The following is a 24,737-nucleotide window of genomic DNA, read 5'->3' as shown; positions in this document are numbered from 1 at the left end:
CATAGGGAAATTGAAAGGAAAAAAAAGAACATTTATCAAAAAGGTTTTTTTCAGGTATATTAAGCGTACCACTCCAACAAATCTAATCTCATCTCTCATTTTCTGTGCCACTTTATCCTGACTAGGTTCGCGGGGGGTGCTGGAGCCTATCCAGCTGACTTTGGGCCAGAGGCGGGGGACACCCTGAATTGGTGGCCAGCCAATTGCAGGGCACAAGGAGACAAACAACCATTCACGCTCACACTCATACCCAGGAGCAATTTAGAGTGTCCAACCGGCCTACCATGCATCTTAATGGGATGTGGTAGGAAAACGGAGTGCCCGGAGAAAACCCACGCAGGCCCGGGGAGTTTACAAAGGTTGTAAACCTCAACATATTTTTTCTGTGTGTACTCATGCTCTAAACACGGATCTAATGGTAAAGTACTGTTTAGATGAGAAAAAGGTCTTGAAATCAGGTAATTTATAGCTTGCAAAATTATCATCATTATCTAAACTAACTAGTTTGTCGAGAAGTGCGTGCAGGAAGTCACCCTCTCATTTGTTTGTGTCAGTATGCTTTTGAAGAGCTTCGAGCAAGGGAGTGTCCCTAATGTTTCAAAGAATGAGGAAGAAGTGTCAATAACTTCATAACTTTTTTCTTAAATATACATAATATATATAGAATTTTTTCTTAGATTACCAAAGCTTTGAGAGCCAACCAGAAAGATAGAGCGCTATATCCCTCAAGTCAGCATGGTTTTCGCAACTAAAGTAAGTGTTTATTTTTCAGATTCAGCTATTTTACCCTTAACTATTTTGTTGTATATGCATAAATGATATGAACTTGCTATTTGCTTGGAAGCTGTTTTTAAATCTCTTTATACAATGTCAATACACACTACTGTATTGTAGTAATAATAATAATAATAATATTTATTATTATTATTATTATTTTATGTTGGTATTTTTAGATTCTAATGCTTGAGTGTATAATGAATATTAACAACTTTAAATTCTACATTTTCTGTTGACTTGCAGCCTAAAATATTTTGGACTGTATGGTACTTTGCTTTATTGACATATCATTATCTGTGTTTATGGTGTTATAAAGTAAGAATTTGTCAATCATAAAACATGAGTTGTCATGAGTGCGTACGTTTCTGCGTGAATGTGTGTGTGTGTGTGTGTGGGGGGGGGGGGGGGGGGGGGGGGGCTCGTAAACCAAAAAAATCTGTCGCTCTCAAATCAGAACAATCCATAACGCCTTAAAATGAATCCTGTTTCATTTTTAAATCAGAATTTATATTAAATATATCAATTATTTCTCCAGGCCAATCAGCAAAGGTAACAATGACAAAAATAACCAATGTAATACAGACCATGGTACATTAATTTTAACTGAGCAATTTAAAATATTCGATATATGCACCATTACCACAGCACATGTAGTGACAATATGTGGAAAGTATGTAGCAAGGAGTAGACCCTCTGCTTTGCTCTTCCTATATTGCATTTGTATGTTCTTGTCATGTTTGCATAAAATTTCTGGTGCAGGGATTATGATTATTATCATGTTCTGCCTGGGCCTGCATGGGTTTCCTCCGGGTACTCCCACCTCCCACATTCCAAAAACATGCATGGTAGGCTGGTAGGCTTGGACACTCTAAATTGTCCTTAGGTATGAGTGTGAGTGTGCATGGCTGTCCTTGTGCCTTGCGATTGGCTGGCCACCAATCAAGGGTGTCTGTCACCTGCCTCTGGCCTGGAATCAGCTGGGATAGGCTCCAGCACCCCCTGCTTTCCTAATGAGGATAAAGCGGTTCAGAAAATGAGATGAGATGAGAGATCAGTTTGTGGGATAAATGTAAATGGCCAAAAACCCAATATTTGATACATTAATTTTGAGCGTGACTTTATTTCCTTGATAAAAAAAAAACTGATGCATCATTTAAATATATTGCAAATTGATGAACTATTAAAGCATCAGTGTTTAAATAATTTTAATTTGCTGTAAATTTTTAGTGGTTTGGTCTTTAGAGGGTTAAATTTAAAGGCCAAAGGGGCAGTGAATTGCAGCAGTTCAAACGAAACGTAATCAGTGTGTTAACCAGGACGGCCATTTATTGATAAAATGGAGATGGCCAGATTAGACTTTGTTGATGTAGTTTTGGAATGACACAATACTCTTGATCCCCCTCTGCCTGAGTAGAGAGTGAATGAAAGAGACGGTGGGCCGTGGTTTGGGTTCTTGATGGTGAGGGTCCCCTTTCTCCTTCTACTGGTGCCGATGTTGGCGATGGTGGGAAAGCTATTGACTGTGATCTTCTAATCATCTTATTCCATCCCTTGAAGTGCTTTCCTTTCTGCTGACATGCAGATGTTGTGCCACACTCGGGTGGTCGGTTCTAAAGACGTTTTACGCCACACATCTGTCGGAGCTCCTCAAAACACACCTCACCAAGCAATTTGCAGCCTCTGATGAACTTGTTGCAGTGTTCCGGCTCCAGGTGAATCCTTCAAAAAGTGTTCCCAACGGAGAAGAATCTGTCATCTTCACCATTTGCATTAGAGGTAAAAAAAAAACTGTATACTGCTGTCACATAAAGTTAACATTATTTGTCTGTGAATTGTTAAAATAATGTAAGAGTGGTTTGTTCTGAATGTGTTCTTGTCATGAATTTCTGTGTTCCTAGTTCATAGCCTACAGTGACGTGGAAAAAAATGATAGTTCTTCCATCCGGCTATTTTACCTCTGGAAGTTTTATGTCAGCTGCTTCTGTATTGAGGTTTCCATTCTCAAATGCCATTAAGTACAGCATCCTTGGATTGTCTATTACTCTTCTTCTGGTGGCCCTGGGCATCTTGGCCTGGCAGGCCTTCAGATGCTTTAAACGCCCATCCACCACACACCCACAGTCTCAAGCAGGTGAGCAAGGATAAGATCTTGGAAAGCAAAAACGTTTGACTAAGAGAATTTCAAAAAAAAATCTTTGTTGCAGTGAATGGTCATTTGCTTTACGGGGCTGATGTGTGTGGAATAAGACAACAGTACAAAGGCATTCCAACAATCAAGGTGAGAAACAACTGCAAATTGTCATTTTTCATGGAAAACCGCATTAAATATTTATATTTTGCACTAGAGAAGGCATGGTATGATTTTCTTAAGTTACCAAATTGATTGTTTTTGTTAGCTTGTTAGACATGGAGAATGGTAAATCCAAGTGTTTTAAAGAACAGTTTAAAGTACAACAGTTTTGTGCGCTTCCCTTGTTGTCGTTTATATGTTTGTGTTTATTTAGAAAATGTAGAGGAGGGCTTAGAAAAATGAAAGGAATTAGAAGAAAAATAAGGCGAAACAAGAAAAGAAGGAATATCATCATCAAATTCTTCCGAACCGCTAATTCACACTGGAGCCTAAAATGAAGGAATAGTTAAACATGAATAAATATGTATGGTACCTTATTGTTAGTAGTGGTGCCAGTTTGGTTTGATTATTTTTAACAAAGGAACTGTTATGTGGTAGAGTACACCATGGTTAACTCTTACCATACCGCACATTTATGTAGTGTGTGCAAAACCAGTAAACAACTGGTAATTTCAGATGTGTTACAGATTGAAGCCAATGATTTCAACGTAAAGGAGTAGTACATGCTTAAGTCAAATACAATTTATAACTCAAATGCTGTGCAAACTTTGTAGATCGAAGATTTTGATGCGGACATCTTGGGAACGACAAACAAAGGAGACAAAGTCTGTATCTTGATCATCTTTTTATACATTTATCATTTCATTTCATTAGAACACTTTGTACTCACTAAGATTATAAAGGTATATTTTTTGTATACTTTTAAATGGCAGTCCTATACAACGTTCCCTCTAATTTTTCGTTGGTCTGGGCAGAAAGACAACCTCCCTGAGCGCACTGAGTACCAGTGTGAGCGACATCATCGGTACTCGGATGATTCGCCTAAAGACGTTTCGCCGACGGACGTTTGACAGACGGGCAGGTCGCCGAATGGACGTTCCGCCGAACGTTCATTCGGCCGAATAAACGTTCGGCCGAACGGAGGTTTCGCCGAAATGGGATTCGCGCGCTTGCCCCGCCCCCGGATCATGTGTGTACAAGTTTTTCAACCTTGGCCTGCGGGCCATATACGGCCCGTTAGGATTTTTAATCCAGCCCGCCGCCGGCGTTGTCCAAATTATAGTAAAAATAAATGTTAGTCTACCATCAATGGCAGCCCGGGAATAAGCACTCTTGGGCGGGCATGGCAGCCCTGGAATAAGCACTCTTGGGCGGGCAGATGTAGCAGAACCGAGCCGTAAAATGACAGCAATCGGGTCAAATCCATCCTAAAACAGCATTTAATGATTAAATACAAATACTGGAGCTCTTTGGACATTAGAACCGAGCCCAGGGAAGTGAATTCCTTGGTAAAATGTCGCGATGATGTCGCGATGGAGGCAAAAAACGTCTATAAATGTCCATTCGCCAAACGGCTCAAAATTCTCTCAAATTCGGTCAAATCCAGCCGAAAACAGCGTTTAATGATTAAATACAAATACTGGAGCTCTTTGGACATTAGAACCGAACTCAGGGAAGTGAATTCCTTGGTAAAATGTCGCGATGATGTCGCGATGGACGCAAAAAAACGTCCATACACGTCCATTCGCCAAACGGCTCAAAATGCTCTCAAATTCGGTCAAATCCAGCTGAAAACAGCGTTTAATGATTAAATACAAATGCTAGTATTTGTATTTAATCATTAAACTAACAAATACTAGTATTTGTATTTAATCATTAAACGCTGTTTGAACGAACGTTCATTCGGCGACCTGTCCGTCTGTCAAATGTCCGTCGGCAAAACGTCTTTAGGCGAATCATCCGGTCACGACATCATCATTGGTCGCTATGGGCACACCAGTATCACACCTGCCACAAGCAGGTGTATGTCAATTTTCCCTCTAATTTTTCATGTGAAACATGCTGTAAAACACGAAAAACATAAGAGTGGACAGAGCTACTGCCACTGGCTGCCGCTTAAACGGCGCCATCATGGGGAAAGGGGTAATATATATATATATATATATATATATATATATATATATATATATATATATATATATATATATATATATATATATATATATTTTATTTTTTTTACTGCGCGCTATATGATTGCTGCTGCGCAGAGAAGACGAGAGTAGTGCGCAATTGCGCACCTGCGCAGCTTAGAGGGAACATTGGTCCTATATCTTATTCGACAGCACAAAAATGGCAGAATGATAAGGAAATTGAAATCTGGTTTGGAAATCATTTATCATGGTGGAAAAAAAGAACTGATGTATAATTTGCTAAACACTGCCTCACTTTCCATTGCCTTAGGAGTTTGACGGATGGCTCCATTATTCATTATACTATGATGAGCAGGAGCGTCATCTTGTAGTTACTATTTTGGAGGTGGAAGGGCTACAAGAGCAAAGAGCAAGCAGCCACCAACTGTTTGTCCAAAGTAAGCTCTTATGGGCTGGATGCGAGAAGGATGCGGCTCAACTTGTTGAAAGGGTAATTTACACAATTTATATACTATATATTCATTCATTTTCTGAACCGCTTTATCCTCACAAGGATGGCGGGGGGTGTTGTACCCGGGGGAAACTCACGCAGGCCTGGGGAGAACATGCAAACTCCACACAAGTGGACCGACCTAGATTCAAACACGACCCACGAACTTTGAGGCCGACGTGAGAACCACTGAGCCGCCGGGCCACCTTTCATATATATATATATATATATATATATATATATATATATATATATATATATATATATATATCAGAGGCGGGCCGTCAGGGCCTTCAAGGCCTTCTCTGCTGGCCTAAGAAATATCTGAATCATATTATATTTTGTCCATCAATACTTATTATTCCAAAGGGTCTGTTAGCTTCCTTTCATTGCTTTTCCCCCTGGTTGCACTAATCACATTTCAGCCATTATTTGTTGCCAGATCAGATCTGCCTCAAAGCCTTCACAATCAGTTCTGCAGGCTCTGCTGCATTAAACTAGACTGTTGCTTTTAACCAATCAGATTTCCAGTTGGCAACCCCACAATGCTTTTTCATACGCATTAGCATTTTGCTGGCTGGGATATGTCATTGCTTTCACCAACTATGATTGGCTAGTAGGCGGGCCAAAGCCATAGCTCGCAAACTCCACCCACAATGGCCAACAGAAGCAAAAACAAATGGATTCTGTTTGCTCACAAAGCTATTTTCCAGACGGACTTTTCCAGAAAAAAAATGACATCATTAAGAAAGGGCGGTCAACTCCAAAGCTAGCAAGCCTGTTACAGCCGGGAAAATGGTGTGTTCGGCACTTTCAGTGCGCTAACTTAGCTGCACAAGCAAATAGTATATTGTTGTGTTGATTTAAAGCCATTTTCAAAACGGACTATGCCGTAAATATGACAGGACTCGACTTTCATCATTAGCTTCGATGGCGATAGGAAAGAAGGAAGAAAGAAAGGAGGATGGATGTTGTGTACAGTTAAAAAGAATTTTTGGTGAGTATAATATGGCTATATTCCTAAATAATATTTCAATTGTGGGCCCGGTTCTGATATCTGAAAAGCTCCAGTGTTTATATTTAAGCTCCAGTGTTTGTATTTAATCACTAAATGCTGCTAGGATGTGGATTTTACCCCAGTTTAATTTTTGCCGTTTCGCCATTGACGTCCATCGCTGTCTTTTCCCGAGGAAATCACCCCCCTGGCCTGGTTGTAATGTCTCAAACGCTCCAGTATTTGTATTCAGTCAATAAATGCTGCTAGGAAGTGGATTTCACCTAATTTTAGTGCATTTTTTGTCATTTCACGTATGGACGTATCGACGTCCATCGCTGTCTTTTTACCGGGGAAATGATACTCCGGGCCCGGTTCTGATGTCTAAAAAGCTCCAGTATTTGTATTTAATCAATAAATGCTGTTTTCGGCTGGATTTTACCCCATTTTCGGGCAATGTTTGCCCGTACGCCATTGACGTTCATCGCTGTCTTTTCCCGGGAAAATCACCCCCTGGCCTGGTTTTAATGGGTGAAAAGCTCCAGTATTTGTATTTAATCATGAAATGCTGCTAGGAAGTGGATTTTACCCCATTTTTGTGCATTAATTTATTGATTATTTTTTATGTGTTGCAGCTGTAGCTGCAGTAGAGGTTTTATAGCCATAAAATAGTTTTTGAGGGTTGTATTGTTACGTTGAAGGCGCTACCAGAAAATGCACCGCCCGCCACATATATATATATATATATATATATATATATATATATATATATATATATATATATATATATATATATATATATATATATATATATATATATATATATATATATATATATCAGTGGCGGTCTGTGCATTTCCTCGTAGCGCCTTCAACGGGTAAAATCCACCTCCTAGCAGCATTTAATGATTAAAAACAACAAATACTGGAGCTTTTCAGACATTACAACCGGGCCGGGGGGTGATTTTCCTGGGAAAAGACAGCGATGAACGTCAATGGCATACTGGCAAACATTGCCCGAAAATGGGGTAGAATCCAGCCGAAAACAGTATTTATTGATTAAATACAAATACTGGAGCTTTTTAGACATCAGAACCGGGCCCGGAGTATCATTTCCCTGGGAAAAAGACAGCGATGAACGTCGATACGTCCATATAGGTACATACGCACTAAAATGGGGTAAAATCCACTTGCTACCACTATTTATTGATTAAATACAGATACTGGAGCTTTTCAGACATTACAACCGGGCCAGGGGGTGATTTCCCCGGGAAAAGACAATGATGGACGTCAATGGCGAAACGGCAAAAATTGCACTAAAATGGGGTAAAATCCACTTCCTAGCAGCATTTAGTGATTAAATACAAACACTGGAGCTTAAATACAAACACTGGAGCTTAAATACAAACACTGGAACTTTTCAGATATCAGAACTTAGCCCACAATTGAAATATTATTTAGGAATATAGACGTATTTTACTCACCAAAAATCTTTTTTAACTGTACACAATATCCATCCTCCTTTCTTTCTTCCTTCTTTTATATCGCCATCGAAGCTAATGCTGAAAGTCGAGCCTGTCCTGTCGTATTTCTGGCATAGTCCGTCTTGAAAATGGCTTTAAATCAACACAACAAGATATTTGCGTGTGCAGTTCGCTCCAAATACAGTTTGGTAGCTATGGCTAATCACTAGCCAATCATAGTTGGTGAAAGCGATGACGTATCCCTACGCCTGCGACAAGGCAATGACGTATCCCTATGCCTATGACAATGCATTGTGGTGTTGCCAACTCGAAATCTGGTTGGTTAAATATTTGAACATGTGAATAAATTGCAAGAATAGAGAGTTACTTATCAACAATCCTGTTTCTTTTTATTACATAAATATATATACTGCTGCACCTGTGTACTACTGTATATTTTTCATTTCAATGCTCTAATCCAATTAGAGTGACGGGCCATCACTTGCTCTGCGCACAGTGCTCCAGGACTGGCGGACTCGCATTGTAAAAGGCACATGTAACCCATTGTTTGGGGACCAGTTCAGCCATATTCTGGGTGACGAACAAGACCTGGATCATATCGATCTCAGGATGGAGGTTGGTATGAAAAGAATGTGAATGAAATCTTAGCAAAGTTTAGACAATAAACTGTCATTTTACTGTTTATTATGTAAATAAGTGAAATTTGTAACAAGTCCAGCTACTACTACACTTTCTGCTTGTCTCGTGAGAGGTTGCCACAGCAAATCAACTTTTTTCACTTCAATCTGTCATTTGTATGATCCTCCCCTACAGCCATCACTTTCTTGTCCTTCCTCATGTATCTTCTTCTTGGTCGACCTTTAGCTCCATTTACTGGCAGTTCCTCCCTCAACATCCTTCTACCGATAAACATTTAATCTTCACTCTCCCGCTTCTTGTTTCATTTCTAATCCTATCTCACCTGGTCAATCCTGAGAAGGACCTCAGCATCTTCATAATTGTTACTTTTAGCTCCACCTCCTGTCTTTTCCTTAGTCCTACTCTATAAAAGCCATACATCAGGGGTCGGGAACATTTTGACCAAGAGAGCCATACACTATTCATATTTTTAAATGTAATTCTTTGAGAGCCCTACTCATGTGTTCATTTTTTGTCATTTCAACAATTTTAAAGTACAATAAATATCTAAATTCTTTTAATAACATTGATATGTTGTTGCTAATCAAAGAGTATATGCACGGGCAAGGGACTCTAATGAAAAGAAAATTCTAACAAAAGGAGCGCTAGAGTTACGTTAGGTGCCACTGTGTTGTGCCAAATAGAGCCTCCCATTGGTATATGTAGCGGCACTCGAGGTAGTGTCGCAAACAGTGAAGTCCCAATGGTAAATATATTGGTTCAAGAGTTAGTTTCGGTGTGAGTGATGTGCCAACGTGAAGCTCCCATTGCTCAATATAGCGTCGCTGGAGTTAGTGTCGGCGCCACTGATGTGCTTAAGCGAGGCTCCTATTAGTCGATGTAGCAGCGCTCAAAGTAGTGTCACAAACACAGTGATGTGCCAACGCGACACTCTTATTGGTGGGTGTCAAGTTGTTGTTTAATTCTCTTAATTAATTTTTGCCCCAACTTGAAAAAGGCCCCGATCTTCTCAACGCATGAACAACTCAAATTCTTCCTCCATTTTTACAATTTTTTACAATTTTATTGAATTGAATTTTATTGAAGTTTATGGTGATAGGAAGTGATTAGGATGAATAAAGTTATCCAATCCAATCTTGAATTTACTACAAAAATGCAGTAGTGTGTTCAAATGATAGAGTAGAAGTGAATGAGTACATTAGCTGATTGAGTAAATCAAACATGAATATTCTGGCTGTTAGACGGACAAAATTGCGATCATAACGTTGTCTAAAAGTGTGCTACTTGTGTGTGTGTGTGTGTGTGTGTGTGTGTGTGTGTGTGTTTCATTGTTTATCTTCACCTACACAAGGGACTAATAATGGAAATTAGCCCTCGGCTACAATCTTACATGTTTACATAGATATGTTCATTAACATGAATATGAATGTTTATTAATATGTGCTGTCCCTTATTAAATAAAAAAATCTTAAAATCCCCCCCAAATCCTCTCTAGGGAAGTGCTCCTTGACACACATGTATTCTGTTACTCCTGCTCACCTTCATTCCTCTGACTGACAAGCCCAACAAATTGAATATGACCTCCATTTGCCTTTATTTTTCAGGTGAAAAACTTTGACAAATACTCCAGACACACAGCATTAGGAGAGGTGAGGACCCCTCTCAGACAACTCAACATTTCCTACCCTCTTGAGCTTAAAGGAAAACTCCTCACTCCTAGAAAGGTGAAAATACACAAATTACAATTTTGTTTTTGCTACTATTTTTTCAATGAAATTACCTGAAAGATCTCAAAGGTTTTGCCTTTTGCTTAACGAATATTGGATACACTGTCAACAGCTCTTGTGGAGATTCGTACTTATACTCGTCAGATATCTAGCATTGCATTATGTAATACACATTCAATATTTAAGAGGGGAACTTTTATTGTGGCCAGATTTAGGCAAATCTGTGCAATATTCATTACGGTCATACTATCATCTTGATATAGCTTACATCTGAGGTTGGATGAATTATCGATTTAGACAGATTTGTGAACAATCTTTAAGAGAAATTGTTATTTTGTGTATGTGACAAATGTTTTAGATCTGTGAGGTTATCTCGTTTAAAATTGGAGCACAAACAAAACTGTTGCCTTAATATTTTGTTCATGGGATACATTCATACGTACTAAAACTTCATGTTTCATTTGGCAGGATCTTGTCGGGGAAGTGCTTCTGTCCCTGAGGTTTCTTCCTACTTCTCAGAGGATTGAGGTTGGAGTGTTAAAAGTTCGAACAGTCCTTATGGAGCAGCACTTGGATCCAGGTAATGGACAAATATGCTCATGCAATATATAATCAAACAAAATACACAGTAATCCATCGGCATTCTTTGTGTTGCTTTTCAGATTCAGCCCTCTATGTCAGGATCAGTTTGCAGTGCAACCGATGCAAGTTAAAGTACCAGAAAACAGCGACAGTGACGCGTGGCCCAGTGACGGTCTTCAATGAAGTTCTTGTTTTCTCCTTGCCAGAATTTCCTCTTGAGCAGTGTAAAATTTTAGGATCTGTTTATGAGACTCACTTAAGCAAAAAATCATCAAAGCAACTCATTGGACAAGTAATGTTGAAGAAGGACAAGACTTCAGAAAACGAACACTGGAGTCTTATGCTCCGCTCGATCCGTCAACCAATTGCAAGGTGGCATGCTCTGCTTATCTGAGCTATGTTTCAGCAACTTTTTATACACTATTTGCATGCCTTATTTGTTTTTAAACTAAGTAGGTCGAATAATATCCACACTATGAGACACATAGCACATGCATCCCATTCTATTGCAGTGCCAGGTATTAATGACACAAATGTGGCTTGATATTTGTTTATATTGCCACTGTACCTATGCTATCCCTACAAAGGGAGAAAAGAAATACTTTCCATTATGATGGTGAGGTGCAGGTAGTCACAATAAACCGCAAGTGCAAGTTAAGAAGAAAAAAAACATGGACTCTATGCACAGAAGAAAGCGGGACTTCCGGCAAAGGTTTTAAGGATTGTCGGCTATTTCTGGCTAGCTATATTGACTTGAGTTATACCTGTCAACCGACCAAAGAAAATGAGCATATAAGCGAACAACAAGCACTTCGTTTAGCATTTCTGTATGCCTGCTTCATGGTAGGCATGTTGCAGGTGGTGTGCCGCATTAAAAGACAATATTGTAGCTTGTCCATTTAATATCTCAGTACTTTCTATGTGAAGCTGATATTCACCAAAGTGTCGAGTACAACTGGTTTCTCCAAATGTTCTAATATGGACAGTCGAAAAATTACTTTTATCCAAATCAATTTTAAAGTAGCCAGTTCGATTATCAATTTTACGTGCAATAGTGTAATTATGGATTTGTAATTTATGTGCCACATATAAAAGCAGCATTAAAATGCATTACTGATTTGCTAGATTTCCTTGATCCATTTGTCATCTCTTCACCTGTTAACATTTTAGTTGAGTGAATTGTGCTGGACAAAACTAAGTTTGTTAGTGGAAAAATTAAAATGGATGACAAAGTTCTTTAACTGATGATGTTGTGCTTGTTTTTGATAAATATTATTCTAAAATTATCATATATTAAATTTTTAGAATAATATTATATTTTCACCCAACAAATACATAGTCAGACACATGAAATGACCACAGCAGACATTTTTATGAATTGAAATGTGTTTTATTGTGGTATATTTCACATCATATTATATGAGTTGAAACATCCCATGAGATAATAATTTTATTCAGCTACATCTTTCCCCTGTAAGAACACAAAAAGGGCTTAGTTAAATAAAAGTAATAATTTTATACTATGACAATGATCTCAGAAAAAAAATTCCACACTCTAGTATTTGTATGAGTCAATTAAATGTATACAGTATTTACCTTGCCAGAGTCTCGGCTTTTGGCCCTCAGTTTGTTGACCTGAGACTCCGCAATGTCAGCCCGCTCCTCAGCCTCTTCCAGCTCATGCTGCACCTTCCTGCACTTGGACAAATGAACATTGGCCTGCTCCTCCTTAAAGGTCAGATGGACAGATAAAATTAGTTAGTTGGAAATAGAATGAACTTTGGAGCCTACATTTGCAAATGTATGTTTCATATAAATTCCAAATAGTTGTTATTTTTGGTCCAAATCCTTACCGCTTCCTCAGCCTGTCGCTTATAGGCCTTCACCTTAAGTTGCAATTTATCAACCAGATCCTGCAGTCTGCTGACATTTTTCTTGTCCTCTTCCGTCTGTTATACAAGGAATCATTTTTTAGAGTTTGATTCATATTTTTGTTCATTTCTTTGTGACCACCATTGCTTCATGTGCAGAATTATGTAGTATGTCAGGACTTTTAAGGTGGAAGGAATGCCTGTATAGCAAGTAAATATTAGTTGACCAATCAAATCTGTCTGCCGCTGTCATATTTTTTCAATTATTTTATTAGCTTCACAAAGTAAAAACATAGATCAAGTGAAGACATACTGCTCATTAAAAATTAAAGAATGTGTATGAAACAAAACATTTTATATTATATGTTATATGTGGACTTTGCATGTTTTTTTTTCCATATCCCAAAAACATTCAAGGCTGGCACTAAAATTGTCTCTATGTATGAGTGTGTGTGTGCATGGTTGTTAATCTCTTTGTGCCCTGTGATTGGCTGGCAACCAATTCAGGGTATTCCTCGCCTACTGCCCATTGTTGGCTGGGATAGGATCCAGCACTACTGCGACTCTTTTGTGGATAAGCAGTACAGAAAATGAATGAATGATTACTCTTTATTTACCTATATCAGTATTGGCAGAAACCACAATAACAACAAACACCACCCCAAAAAAACATGTACGTATCTGTTATGTATACTGAATGATTAAATACTATATTTACCTGGTATGTGAGCTCCTTTACCCTCCTCTCATATTTTCGGACACCTTTAACAGCATCAGCTCCACGTCTCTGCTCTGTCTCAACTTCTGTCTCAAGCTCACGGACCTGAGGATTGTTTTTGAATTTGGCATTTATAATAATAATTTTAAAAAAGATGTTTTAACTCTCTTGTTGTAACAGTCATACCCTAGACTCCAGTTTCTGGAGCTGTTTCTTGCCACCCTTCATGGCCAAGTTCTCAGCCTCATCCAGGCGGTGCTGCAGATCTTTAACGGCAACCTCAAGGTTCTTTTTCATCCTCTCCAGATGAGCGCTGGTGTCCTGTTCCTTCTTAAGCTCCTCAGCCATCATTGCAGCCTAGAAAAGACAAAAAAAATTATGTCACAAGAAATGAATTTAGAAGCTTTTAAATAAAACAATGCATTATAGACGAGGTATCGCACATCAGTAATGGCCTTCTTGGCCTTTTCCTCTGCATTCCTGGCTTCCTGAACTGTGTCATCCACTTCACTCTGGATCTGGACAAGGTCACTTTCCAGCTTCTTCTTCGTGTTCAGAAGGCTTGTGTTCTGAAAAATCCACATCATTGTCATTTGAATATCATTTATACAAAAACGCTTTATTGCAGAATCATAAAAGTTATGAAGTGACTTGCACAAGACTTACCTGAGAGTGCAGGAGTCCAACACGTTCACTGGCATCCACCAGCTCCTGCTCAGCAACTTTACGGCCTCTCTCTGTTTGTTCCAGCGCAGCCCTGAGTTCCTCAATTTCAGACAACATGAGGCCATTCCTGCGGTCAACCATGGCAGCTTGTTCCTTGAGGTCATCCTGTGCCCTGACAGCATCATCAAGGTGCAGTTGTGCATCCTGTTCAATATGGGGGTAATCCATCAATAAATGGCAGCATGAAGGAACTCTGATCGTGTTTTAGCTCTGAACATTGCGATACCTTCAGCTGCACTTGCACAATTCTCAGCTGCTTCTGAGACTCAGCTGCCTGCCGATTGGCATGGCTCAACTGAATCTCCATCTCGTTCAAGTCTCCCTCCATTTTCTTTTTGATTCTCAGGGCATCATTTCTGCTCCTGACCTCAGAATCTAAAGTGCTCTGCATGGACTCAATCACTCTCTGACTATTCCTCTTAATCTGCTCCATTTCTTCCTCTTTCTCAGCCAGCTTCCTGTCCACTTCTCCTTTCACCTGGTTAAGCTCCAACTGGACACGTAGGATCTTAGACTCTTCGTGTTCCAGAGTTCCCTACATGATTAAATTAAATCCAATATTAACAAATAGGGAATAAGAATGTTGCAAATTCCATGCTAGTTCAAATCACCTCGGCCTCTTCAAGCGCAGTTTGGATCTCAGATTTCTCTGTCTCCACCTGCTTTTTGGCCTTCTCAAGCTCATGGATGCTCTTTCCAGTCTCTCCAATCTGTTCAGTCAGATCAGATATCTCCTCTGAAAAGAAAAAAAGAGCATTTCAAATTCATTAATTCATTTATTTTCTGGACCGCTTCTCCTCACAAGGGTCGCGGGGCTTGCTGGAGCCTATCCCAGCTGAATTTTGGCATAAGGCTGGGGACACCCTGAACTTTTGGCCAGCCAATCACACGGCACGAAGAGGCGGACAACCATTCACGCTGACACTCATGCCCAGGAGCAATTTAGAGTGTCCAACCAGCCTACAATGCATGTTTTTGGAATGTGGGAGGAAACCGGAGGACTTGGGGAAAACACGCAAACTCCACACAGGAGCACCTACATGGATTCGAACCCAGGACCCCAGAAATGTGAGACTGATGCACTAACCATTCAATACTGGGTCCCCGCATTTCAAATTTAGAAAAATAATTATAACCCTAAGTACATGTCGTATGAAAGAGCCGAATTCAAATTCCAGACAAATTGCCACCATCTTGAAAACAAAACCCAAATGACTCACGCTGCAGGTTCTTGTTTTCACGCTTCATGGTCTCCAGCTGATCCAGAGCTTCCTCATAAGAGTTCTTCATCTTGAACAGTTCAGTGCCAAGAGATCGCGCCTCCTTCTGAGCTCCCTCAAGTTCTGCCTGTCCCTCTTCAAACTTTTGCTTCCATTCTGCCAACACCTAGTTTAACAATTTATACATTACAGTGGTCAGTGTCTCTTTGTATGTCATTGAAGCACTTAGTATTAGTTGTACCTTGTCAAAGTTTCGCTGTTTTTTATCAAGGTTGGCAGCAAGCCCATTGGCCCTTTCCACGTCAATCATGAGATCTTCCACTTCACTTTGGAGTCTCTGTTTGGTTTTCTCCAGAGAAGCACACTTAGAATTCACAGCCTCAATCTGCTCTTCAGCCTCTTGGAGACGTTGTGCCAATTTTTTCCTGTTGATAAGGTAAGAAAATAATACTGTTAAAGTTCTGTATAAATACCGAGAAGACAAAATGCAAGTAAATGTCACTAATGCTTAATTTGTGATAAACCATACTTAACATTTTTTTAAGCAATATCACATGGCCAGCTCAATTTCTGGCTCTTTCTGGCTATTAGGTGTAGCACTGTACCCATTGTAGACAGTCGGTTATGGCAAAGTCAAATATTAACCATGCAATAATGCTTCCTATAACATTATTATAAGCAACCTCAAAACATAAATAATGTATAAAGGAACTTTTAAAAAAAATCATACTCACTTGGCTTCTTCAAGCTCCTCGGTACGCTGGATGGCATCAGTTTCATACTTAGTCCTCCACTGAGCAACCTCACTGTTGGCCTTGGACATTCCACGTTGCAACTCAGCCTTGGCCTCTTGCTCTTCTTCAAACTGCTCTCTGAGCAGATCGCAGTCATGGCGCGCTGATTGCAGTCCATGGGCGAGAGCATTCTTTGCCTGGTAACAAAAATGTGCTCTGTGAACACATGTCAACCTCCAACCCATCTTAAGTTAGAAGCTATGTTTCATACCTTGACCTCCTCTTCAATCTGTCTCTTCAGTTCCTCAACCTGCTGTGTGAAGGCCTGCTTACCTCTTGTCAGCTGTGAGACAAGAGCTTCCTTCTCCTCAATTTGACGGCCAAATTCACCTTTTTGAACGCATAAGTGTATTTTTAGTATTTCACTAGACGGATAATTTGACAATCACGTGCATACCGTTTTCTGTCAAAAGACGGGCCTTCTGTGCACCCAGATCATTGAGCTGCCGAAGATTCTCATCATTTTTGCTTTTCAGCTCACTGAGTTGGTCCTCATACGTACGGCACATCTTTTCCAGATTTCCCTTGTTTTTGGAAGATGTGATTTGTATTGTTAGTCAGCTTTTGCGTAACTAAATTCACACAGTGTAACAAAGGTTCACCTTTGCTTTAGCAACAGCCTCCATGTTGCTGGAGAGATCATCAATCTCCATCTTGTATTCACTTTTTTCCTTCTCAAGCTTCTGCTTGACGCGCTGGAGGTTGTCAATCTGTTCGCCTAGCTCAGCAACACTGTCAGCCTGCTTCTTTCTGAGAGCAGCCGCAGTGGCTTCATGCTGCAAGGTGGACTCCTCAAGATCACGGCGCAGCTTCTGGAACTCAGCCTCGCGCTTTTTGTTCATCTCAATCTGAGCAGCAGTGGCGCCTCCAGCCTCTTCCAGCCTCTCGCTGATCTCCTCAAGTTCCCGGGAGAGATCAGCTCTCTGCTTCTCAACCTTGGCACGAGCAGCACGCTCGGCCTCAATTTCCTCCTCCAGTTCTTCAATACGGGCCTATTAGAACAAGATGTTATTCAATTTTAACACCTAATGTTTAATATTGAGAGAGAGAGAGGGAGAGGGAGAGAGGGAGAGAGAGGGGGAGAAAGGGGAGAGAGGGAGAGGGAGAGAGAGAGAGAGAGAGAGAGAGAGAGAGAGAGAGAGAGAGAGAGAGAGAGAGAGAGAGAGAGAGAGAGAGAGAGAGAGAGAGAGAGAGAGAGAGAGAGAGAATTTCTAGTGAGGAAAAATTAATAACCTACTTGAAGTTCCTTAATCTTTTTCTGAAGCTGCGCACCCATTGTTTGCTCATCCTCAATCTTGCTCAGAAATTGACTAATTTCAAAGTCCTTCCTATGAAGATCAAAAATATTTTGGTCAGCTTCTTTGGGAAATTATTGGCAGTATACAAAGAAAAAGAAGAAAGCTTTTACTTTTTAAGTTTTTCATCAGACTGCTGTTTGTCATTCTCTAAGTCCATGATGGATTCCTGAGCTAGTTTCAGGTCACCCTCAAGCTTCCTCTTAGCCCTTTCCAGATCCATACGTAGCTTCTTTTCTTGTTCCAAAGAACCTTCAAGCTGCGTTGTAATATTATTCCGTCAGTTAGGCGTTCAAGGCACATCTTGTGTTTCTTATCCAAATAACTTAACAAAACTTACATCGTCCACTTGCTGCTCAAGCTTGGTCTTGGCTTTGGTCAGAGTGTTAACCTTATCTTCTTCAGCTTGCAGGTCATCAAGAGTCTGTTGATGAGCCTCCTGAAGAGCTTTCTTCTCCTTGGTCAGCTTTGCAATGCTCTCATCTTGAGAAGCCATCTCTTCAGTCAGGTTCTTCACCTACAATGGAAACAGAGTTTTAATTATCACACATAAACTGCAAAATATGCTGTGGATCCTGATGCCTCACACTCGACATAAAAATACATATAGAATATTTCCCACCTTGTTCTCAGTGGCGTGTTTCTCCTTCTCCACTTTGGCCAAGGTAAGCTCCAGATCGTCAATATCCTTCTTAAGCTCAGAGCATTCATCCTCTAGCTTTCTTTTTTTTGCTGTAAGTTCAGCATTGATTTCCTCTTCATCCTCCAATCTCTCTGTTGTCTCCTTGAGTTTGGCTTCCTGTTGAATCTTACTCTTGATAAGACCCTCACATCTCTCCTCAGCATCTGACAGATTCTCGGTCTCCTGTTGGACAGTGGGGGAAAAAAACGTATTTAGTCACACAAAACACAGGTCACAAAAATACCTGTCAGTGACTTATCACTAACAGAGGCCACTTGCAGCTGCAGATCATTCTTCTCCTGCAGAAGAGACACCATCTTCTCCTCAAGTTCCTTTTTCTTTGCAAGAGCAGCAGCCAAGTCAGAGGTCATCTTTTCATAGTTCTCCTTCATCTGTGCCAACTCTTTCTCTGTTTCCGCACTCTTTAGCAAAGGTTTGATCTTGTAGTACACCTTCATCCATGGCCAATGTTTGACATTCATGAATGAGCGCACGTTGTACTGGATGGTAAAGATAGCCTCCCTGTGTATGGAAATGTCAACTTATAGATATTGGTTCTCTTTTAAAAACACTGGGTGTTATTTTTTTAAAGAAGTCATAACATGCCTCCGCTCCATCATTTTCACAAACTCCTTTCTCATGAGGAAACCACGGCAAAGGGCCTGAGTCATCGTAACAAGAGCTGCCAGCTTCTCATCTCTCAATTCCTCAAGGGTACCCAGAAGACCTGCTTTGAAGAATACCTAAAGAAAGAAAGAAAGAAAAACAACATTTTAAAATACCTGTCCCATCTTGAATAAAACACATAAATTGATGTCTATAATTTAATAAAGAGGGCTGATATAAATTGATATAATAAATCTGTCAATTTGTTTATTTACCTTGGTGTGACCAAATCTGTATTGGTCATGGTCAATATCTATTGAACCCAGAAGCTTCTCAGCAGCTTTCTTGTTGTCAATGAACTGGCCCTCAGGAATGACGCTGGCATTCAGCACCTTGTACCTTTTTTATAACAAGATTTGTTAGATCCTATCACTTTGATGATTAATTTATATTGATGATAAAATAATATTTTATGATACCTCTGCTTAAAGTCACCATAGAGAATTCTACTGGGGAAACCTTTCCTGCAAATTCTGATGCCCTCCAGCACACCATTGCACCGAAGCTGATGGATGACCAGGAAGTTTTCCATTAGTCCTATGGAAAAGGGAAAACATTTCATAAGGTTTGGTTTATTAACAATGGCAAACTCCGGCTCAAAATCAGGTGCTAAGGTCTAACGCCCATAAGTATTACAATAAGAATTTCCATTCTAGTGAGATTTTCATGAAATAATTTACCTGGAGTCTTTGACTCGTTAGGAATCAGGCAACGCACAAAGTGAGGATGGGTGCTCCTCAAGTTAGTCATCAGTTTCCCCAAATTTTCCTGAAATCCCCCAAAAATGAATGTGTATTAAACATAATATCACATTTACAAATCTTTTTGCCAGCGAGACCTTACCCTGAACTGGGAAGATACAGTCTGCATAGAACCACCCTTCTTCTTGCCTCCCTTCTTTCCAGCTTCTGTTTACCGTTTTGGAGGAGAGGAAGCAATATTTAATATCCATCTTGTGCTTCAGGTTTACGAAGATTTAACGAATTACCCTCGGCAGAAGCAGGTGGATAGAGGAAAGCCAAGAGTTTCACGGGAGACTTCTGATAGAGCTGCACAACAGACTCATTCAGGGGGTCCTTGTTCTTGTCCAGCCAGCCAGTGATGTTGTAATCCACAGTTCCAGCGTAATGCACCAGAGAGAAGTGGGCTTCAGCCTTGCCCTTTGCAGGTTTTGGCTTCTCAAATGCTTTGCATTTGCCCAGATGCTGGTCATACAGCTTGTTCTTGAAGGATGTATCTGTGGCCTTCGGGAACATGCACTCCTCCTCAAGAATGGAGAAGATGCCCATGGGCTTAAAAAAAGAAGAGGAATGTTATAAATGAGACTGTTTAGTAGATATTAAAAATCTGCATCTGGATCAATTGCACACCTTTTCAATCAGCTCAATGCAGGCAGCCAAGTCCATGCCAAAATCAATGAACTCCCAGATAATGCCCTCCTTCTTGTACTCTTCTTGCTCCAGGACGAACATGTGGTGATTAAAGAACTGTTGCAATTTCTCATTGGTGAAGTTGATGCACAGCTGCTCCATGCTGTTGTACTGTGCGAAGACATTGCACCGAAAATTTAGATCACAACAAGGATGAACATCTTTTGTGTTTGTCTTTCTACAGGAATGACACTTACATCAAAGATTTCAAAGCCAGCAATATCTAAGACACCAATGAAGGACTGCCTTGACTGTTTAGTGTCCAACATCTGGTTGATACGGATGACCATCCACAAAAACATTCTCTCATAGATGGACTTGGCAAGGGCTGTTACAGAGTTCAGCACCTAAAAACATATGGAATTGGTAAATCAACAGGATGGAACTGGCCATTTCATCAGTTTTTCATCATTCTGATTTATTTTTTTGATATAGTAGTATATTACCTGAGGTACAGTTTGTCCTTTGGTAACAAACTCATTTCCAACTTTCACTCTGGGATAGCAAAGAGCCTTGAGCATGTCAGCGGAGTTGAGACCCAACAAGTAGGCAATCTTATCAGATTCTGAAATATGTTTAGAGTTCAATTGATTGTTTAATTGAAGAAACCAACAGCAGTAAAATGGAAGGCTGGTACTTTTAGGACTGATTTCGACTGTTACCACGTACCCTCAGTGCCATCAGGCTCCGCCTGCTCCTCACGCTGCTTCTGCTTGAATTTCATGTTGCCATGGTGGAGGACAGCACCAGTCATTTTGTAGATGCTCATCTTCTCCTCATTGGTGAAGCCCAGGATATCAATAGCATTCTGTTTGTACATAAGTAGGTTCATTGTACAAAACAAAATTATTCTTCATTTAGAAATAATAAACAGTGTAGGAAAAGGGTCAGGTGAAAGCAAAACGATTAGAAATATTTGAAAAATAACTACTCACATCAGTGGCTTCCAGCTCAACTTTGTCATCAATACTGGTCACAGTGATCTGACCCTGACTGCACATGGGGAAATCGTAGGGGTTGGTTGTGATGAGTGCCATCTCTGTAAAATAATAATGATACATATAAAAATTAAACAACTTTTTCGTTGGGCAGACATCTATGTGAATGTTGTATTTTAAAATGACCCTACCAATCAACTCTGGTTTGTGGTTGGTCATCATCTGGTAGAAGATGTGATAGCCTCTCTCATCAGGGAGCTGGAATGTCACTCTAGACTTCTCCAGCAGATCTGAAATTGTTTTAGGGAAATCTCTGGTGTCATAGCTCACAATCATATCACAGTCACAGTATTTTCACAATGTGAATTGCATACTTACATGTCTCAATATCAGCACTGGCCAGTTTGCCAGATGTGCCAAAATGAATACGGATGAATTTACCCTGTTTTGAAAGGAGACCGATTTCCATGAAATGAATCCTTTGATAACGTAAGAAGCATAATTTTTCTTTGAACGTTTCGCTATACTCACAAAACGAGAAGAGTTGTCATTCCTCACGGTTTTGGCATTACCGTAGGCTTCCAGAAGAGGATTGGCAGCAATAATCTGATCCTCAAGTGATCCCTGTCATCATTTAAAAAAATCTAAATCAGCCTCAACAAGTCAAGTTAATTTCTGAAAAGAAATGAAATTATTTCTATTTAAATACTCTACCTGATACTTTCCCTGTTCCTTTTGTTTCTTGTCTCCGCCAACGGAGATTGTGGCAAAGTACTGAATGACACGCTTGGTGTTCACAGTTTTTCCCGCACCAGATTCTCCACTGGGGAACAGAGATAAACTCATGAAAGTGACAGTTACATTTTGGGTGTCTAATTTAAAAAAAATACTCACGTGATCAGGACAGACTGATTCTCCCTGTCTGTTAAAGTGGAAATTTGAAATCAATTCTATCATTCTGTAGTAGCGTTAAAAATAATCATAGAGTTACCCTTGTTCAATTTATTACATACCAGTAAGCATAGATTGATATGCATTGTCAGAGACGGAGAAGATGTGGGGTGGAGCCTCCATACGTTTCTTGCCTCTATAAGCAGACACCACTTCAGAATCATACACTGGGAGCCACTTGTAGGGGTTCACAGTGGCGCAGAAGAGCCCAGAGTATGTCTGTAAGAGAGTTGAAGCATAATTGCTTAATTACCTTTTAACTTTTGAATGTTATGTGCATTTTTACACACATTACAATATACGATTTCATGTCAAATAGATGCGAAATTATACAAAGAATTTAATAAAACTGTCGTACGTAGATCATCCACGCTGCATAACGCTCTTTGAGGTTATACAAGACAGAGGCTTCATTGAGATGGGTCATCATGGCCATGTCCTCAATTTTGTCGAACTTTGGAGGGTTCATTGGAGTAACGTCATCTTCTTTGACTGTCTTCTCCTAGAAAAAGTCATTGGACACAGTGAGAACTACTTTTAGTGGATGAGTTTAACATGAGAATGGATTCCAACCTCTTGAGTATCCAGGACTTTAACGGTGACTTTGCCACCTTCTTTCTTGATGATTGTTGCCTTGAGATACAGTTCTTTACTATCGACCACATAGCAGGCTGATTTAGCATCAAATGGTCTGCTCTGGGCTTCAATTCTCTCCTTCTCTGGTTTACGGAGGTAGATGGAAGCTTTGCCATACAAGGCCATTTCTGCGTCCGTACTCATGGTGGTGGTCTATGTCTGTAATTAAATTAAATACATTTCTTAGTAATTTGTATAATATCCATATACGTACTGTCTTGAATACAGGGTATCAAAACTATATATATATATATATATATATATATATATATATATATATATATATATATATATATATATATATATATATATGTATATATATATATATATTTTATATATATATATATATATATATATATAGATATAGATAGATATATATAGATATATATATATATATATATATATATATATATATATATATATATATATATAGATAGATATAATGAAAATAGTTTGAAAACCATTATCAAATATTTATCTGTATAAAAAAGGTAAAAAAATATTTTCATATCCAATTAATACTTATTTTTCATCTTGGATTTTGCTTGAATTGTAGCAGCAAGCATATTGCTTTCTTTCTTTTCAGATTAAAAAAAAATGTTATTTTACATATTGGAGTTTGCTTAAACCAGCAAACAAATTAAACATTCATTCCTTACTTCTTCCATTCATATTCCATACCACTTCTCACAAGGGTCGCAGGGGGTGCTGGAGCCTATCCCAGCCAACTATGGACACCAGGCAGGGGACACCCTGAATTGGTGGCCAGCCAATCGCAGGGCACAAGGGAATGGACAACCATTCACACTCAGACTCACACCTAGGTGTAATTTATAGTCTCCAACCAGTCTACAATGAACATTTTGGGGTTGTGGGAGGTAACCGGAGTAGTTGAGAAAAAAAACCACACACTAGCTCAGAGAGAAATGAAAACTCAACACCGGAAGGTCTGGACCTGGGATCCAACCCTCTATCTCAGAACTGTGTGGCCGACGAGCTTAGACTCTTTACACCGAATTAAACATAATAACAAAAATTTAAAGCAGGCTGCATGTTTGGCCAAAACTTAACTACTACTGACCAGGCGTGTGCTATCTCACAAGGAGAACACAATTGAACTTTTGAATTTTTCTCAGAATTTTCAAATGAAATTAATTTTTCACATTTGAGAGAACAATAGGTATTATTTTGGCCATCCAAACTTTGCTTTCATTGAAATCGCCTCAGTAATTTCAGAGATATGTGTTTTTAAATTGATGTCATTTTTTTTTATCTGGCTCATGTTAAAATAAATTATTACTATCTTCTCACAATTCATTATGTTGGTTTGGCCTTATTTGTCTTTACTATATGGATTCACACTTAATTGGATATGGATATGCAGTCACAGTATAGTGCATTACACTGAGGTAAGCATGCTGTGCTGCGTATGTTTCCCGAATATGGGATGAATAAAGTTTTCTAATCTAATCTAATCTAGACACCATCACATGAACTCACAAACTCTATGCTGAAAGATCAGAATTTGCACAACATGTATTTTGAAGCTTACAGTTTGCGCTCACCAGAATCCACCGTGACACACCTATTGCCATTAATTTAATCTTTCTTAGATTATACAAGCAAACAAATGTAAAGGCTTACATACCTGAACTGTTTATCCTTTGAATATTTGAATGTCACAATCCTGTTGAAATCAAAATGCAAAGTTGTTTAATCTACTGTATTTCAAAGGATGGATAATAAACTAAATGGCTCCACAGGAGAGATGTTTTACTTACTACACGCTGGGGTCTTCTGGGTCCTTTACCACACACTGCCTCAGCCCCCCTTGCT

General features: G+C 39.5%; 2 protein-coding genes across 4 annotated transcripts; one reads left to right on the top strand and one right to left on the bottom strand.

Moving 5' to 3' along the window:
* Positions 1-562: 562 nt before the first annotated feature.
* syt19 (synaptotagmin XIX) lies at positions 563-12,215 on the top strand. Of its 3 annotated transcripts, none has more exons than XM_077595644.1 (10): positions 563-753; positions 2,360-2,553; positions 2,676-2,908; positions 2,982-3,055; positions 3,682-3,732; positions 5,369-5,548; positions 8,492-8,641; positions 10,270-10,314; positions 10,861-10,972; positions 11,055-12,215. In XM_077595644.1, exons 3-10 carry the CDS (start codon positions 2,704-2,706, stop codon positions 11,366-11,368), a joined length of 1,131 nt encoding a protein of 376 aa, XP_077451770.1. In that variant the 5' UTR covers positions 563-753; positions 2,360-2,553; positions 2,676-2,703; the 3' UTR covers positions 11,369-12,215. The 3 variants fall into 3 exon arrangements, with proteins under 3 accessions (XP_077451770.1, XP_077451768.1, XP_077451769.1); XM_077595642.1 differs by having other exon boundaries at positions 10,270-10,389; XM_077595643.1 differs by having other exon boundaries at positions 2,335-2,553; positions 10,270-10,389.
* A 127-nt stretch (positions 12,216-12,342) lies between these two features.
* Positions 12,343-24,737, bottom strand: LOC144070997 (myosin heavy chain, fast skeletal muscle-like). The gene is made up of 41 exons (XM_077595641.1): positions 24,683-24,737; positions 24,550-24,588; positions 22,839-23,060; positions 22,624-22,767; positions 22,328-22,484; positions 22,209-22,236; positions 22,029-22,137; positions 21,846-21,938; positions 21,693-21,756; positions 21,506-21,604; positions 21,312-21,415; positions 21,046-21,184; positions 20,823-20,941; positions 20,574-20,723; positions 20,317-20,487; positions 19,935-20,238; positions 19,790-19,854; positions 19,627-19,714; positions 19,366-19,483; positions 19,162-19,285; positions 18,883-19,023; positions 18,547-18,798; positions 18,221-18,463; positions 17,939-18,115; positions 17,712-17,857; positions 17,541-17,631; positions 16,906-17,295; positions 16,701-16,827; positions 16,515-16,633; positions 16,244-16,440; positions 15,751-15,934; positions 15,510-15,675; positions 14,901-15,025; positions 14,516-14,824; positions 14,230-14,433; positions 14,007-14,132; positions 13,750-13,920; positions 13,564-13,668; positions 12,828-12,923; positions 12,571-12,702; positions 12,343-12,445 (listed from the first exon to the last, which is right to left on the bottom strand). The coding sequence occupies exons 3-41, from the start codon at positions 23,043-23,045 to the stop codon at positions 12,425-12,427; spliced, it is 5,805 nt and encodes a 1,934-aa protein (XP_077451767.1). The 5' UTR covers positions 23,046-23,060; positions 24,550-24,588; positions 24,683-24,737; the 3' UTR covers positions 12,343-12,424.

The sequence above is a fragment of the Stigmatopora argus genome, chromosome 3 (genome assembly GCF_051989625.1).
Source record: "Stigmatopora argus isolate UIUO_Sarg chromosome 3, RoL_Sarg_1.0, whole genome shotgun sequence".
In the NCBI taxonomy this organism is placed as follows: domain Eukaryota; kingdom Metazoa; phylum Chordata; class Actinopteri; order Syngnathiformes; family Syngnathidae; genus Stigmatopora; species Stigmatopora argus.
This window is presented reverse-complemented; position numbering and strand designations above follow the sequence as displayed.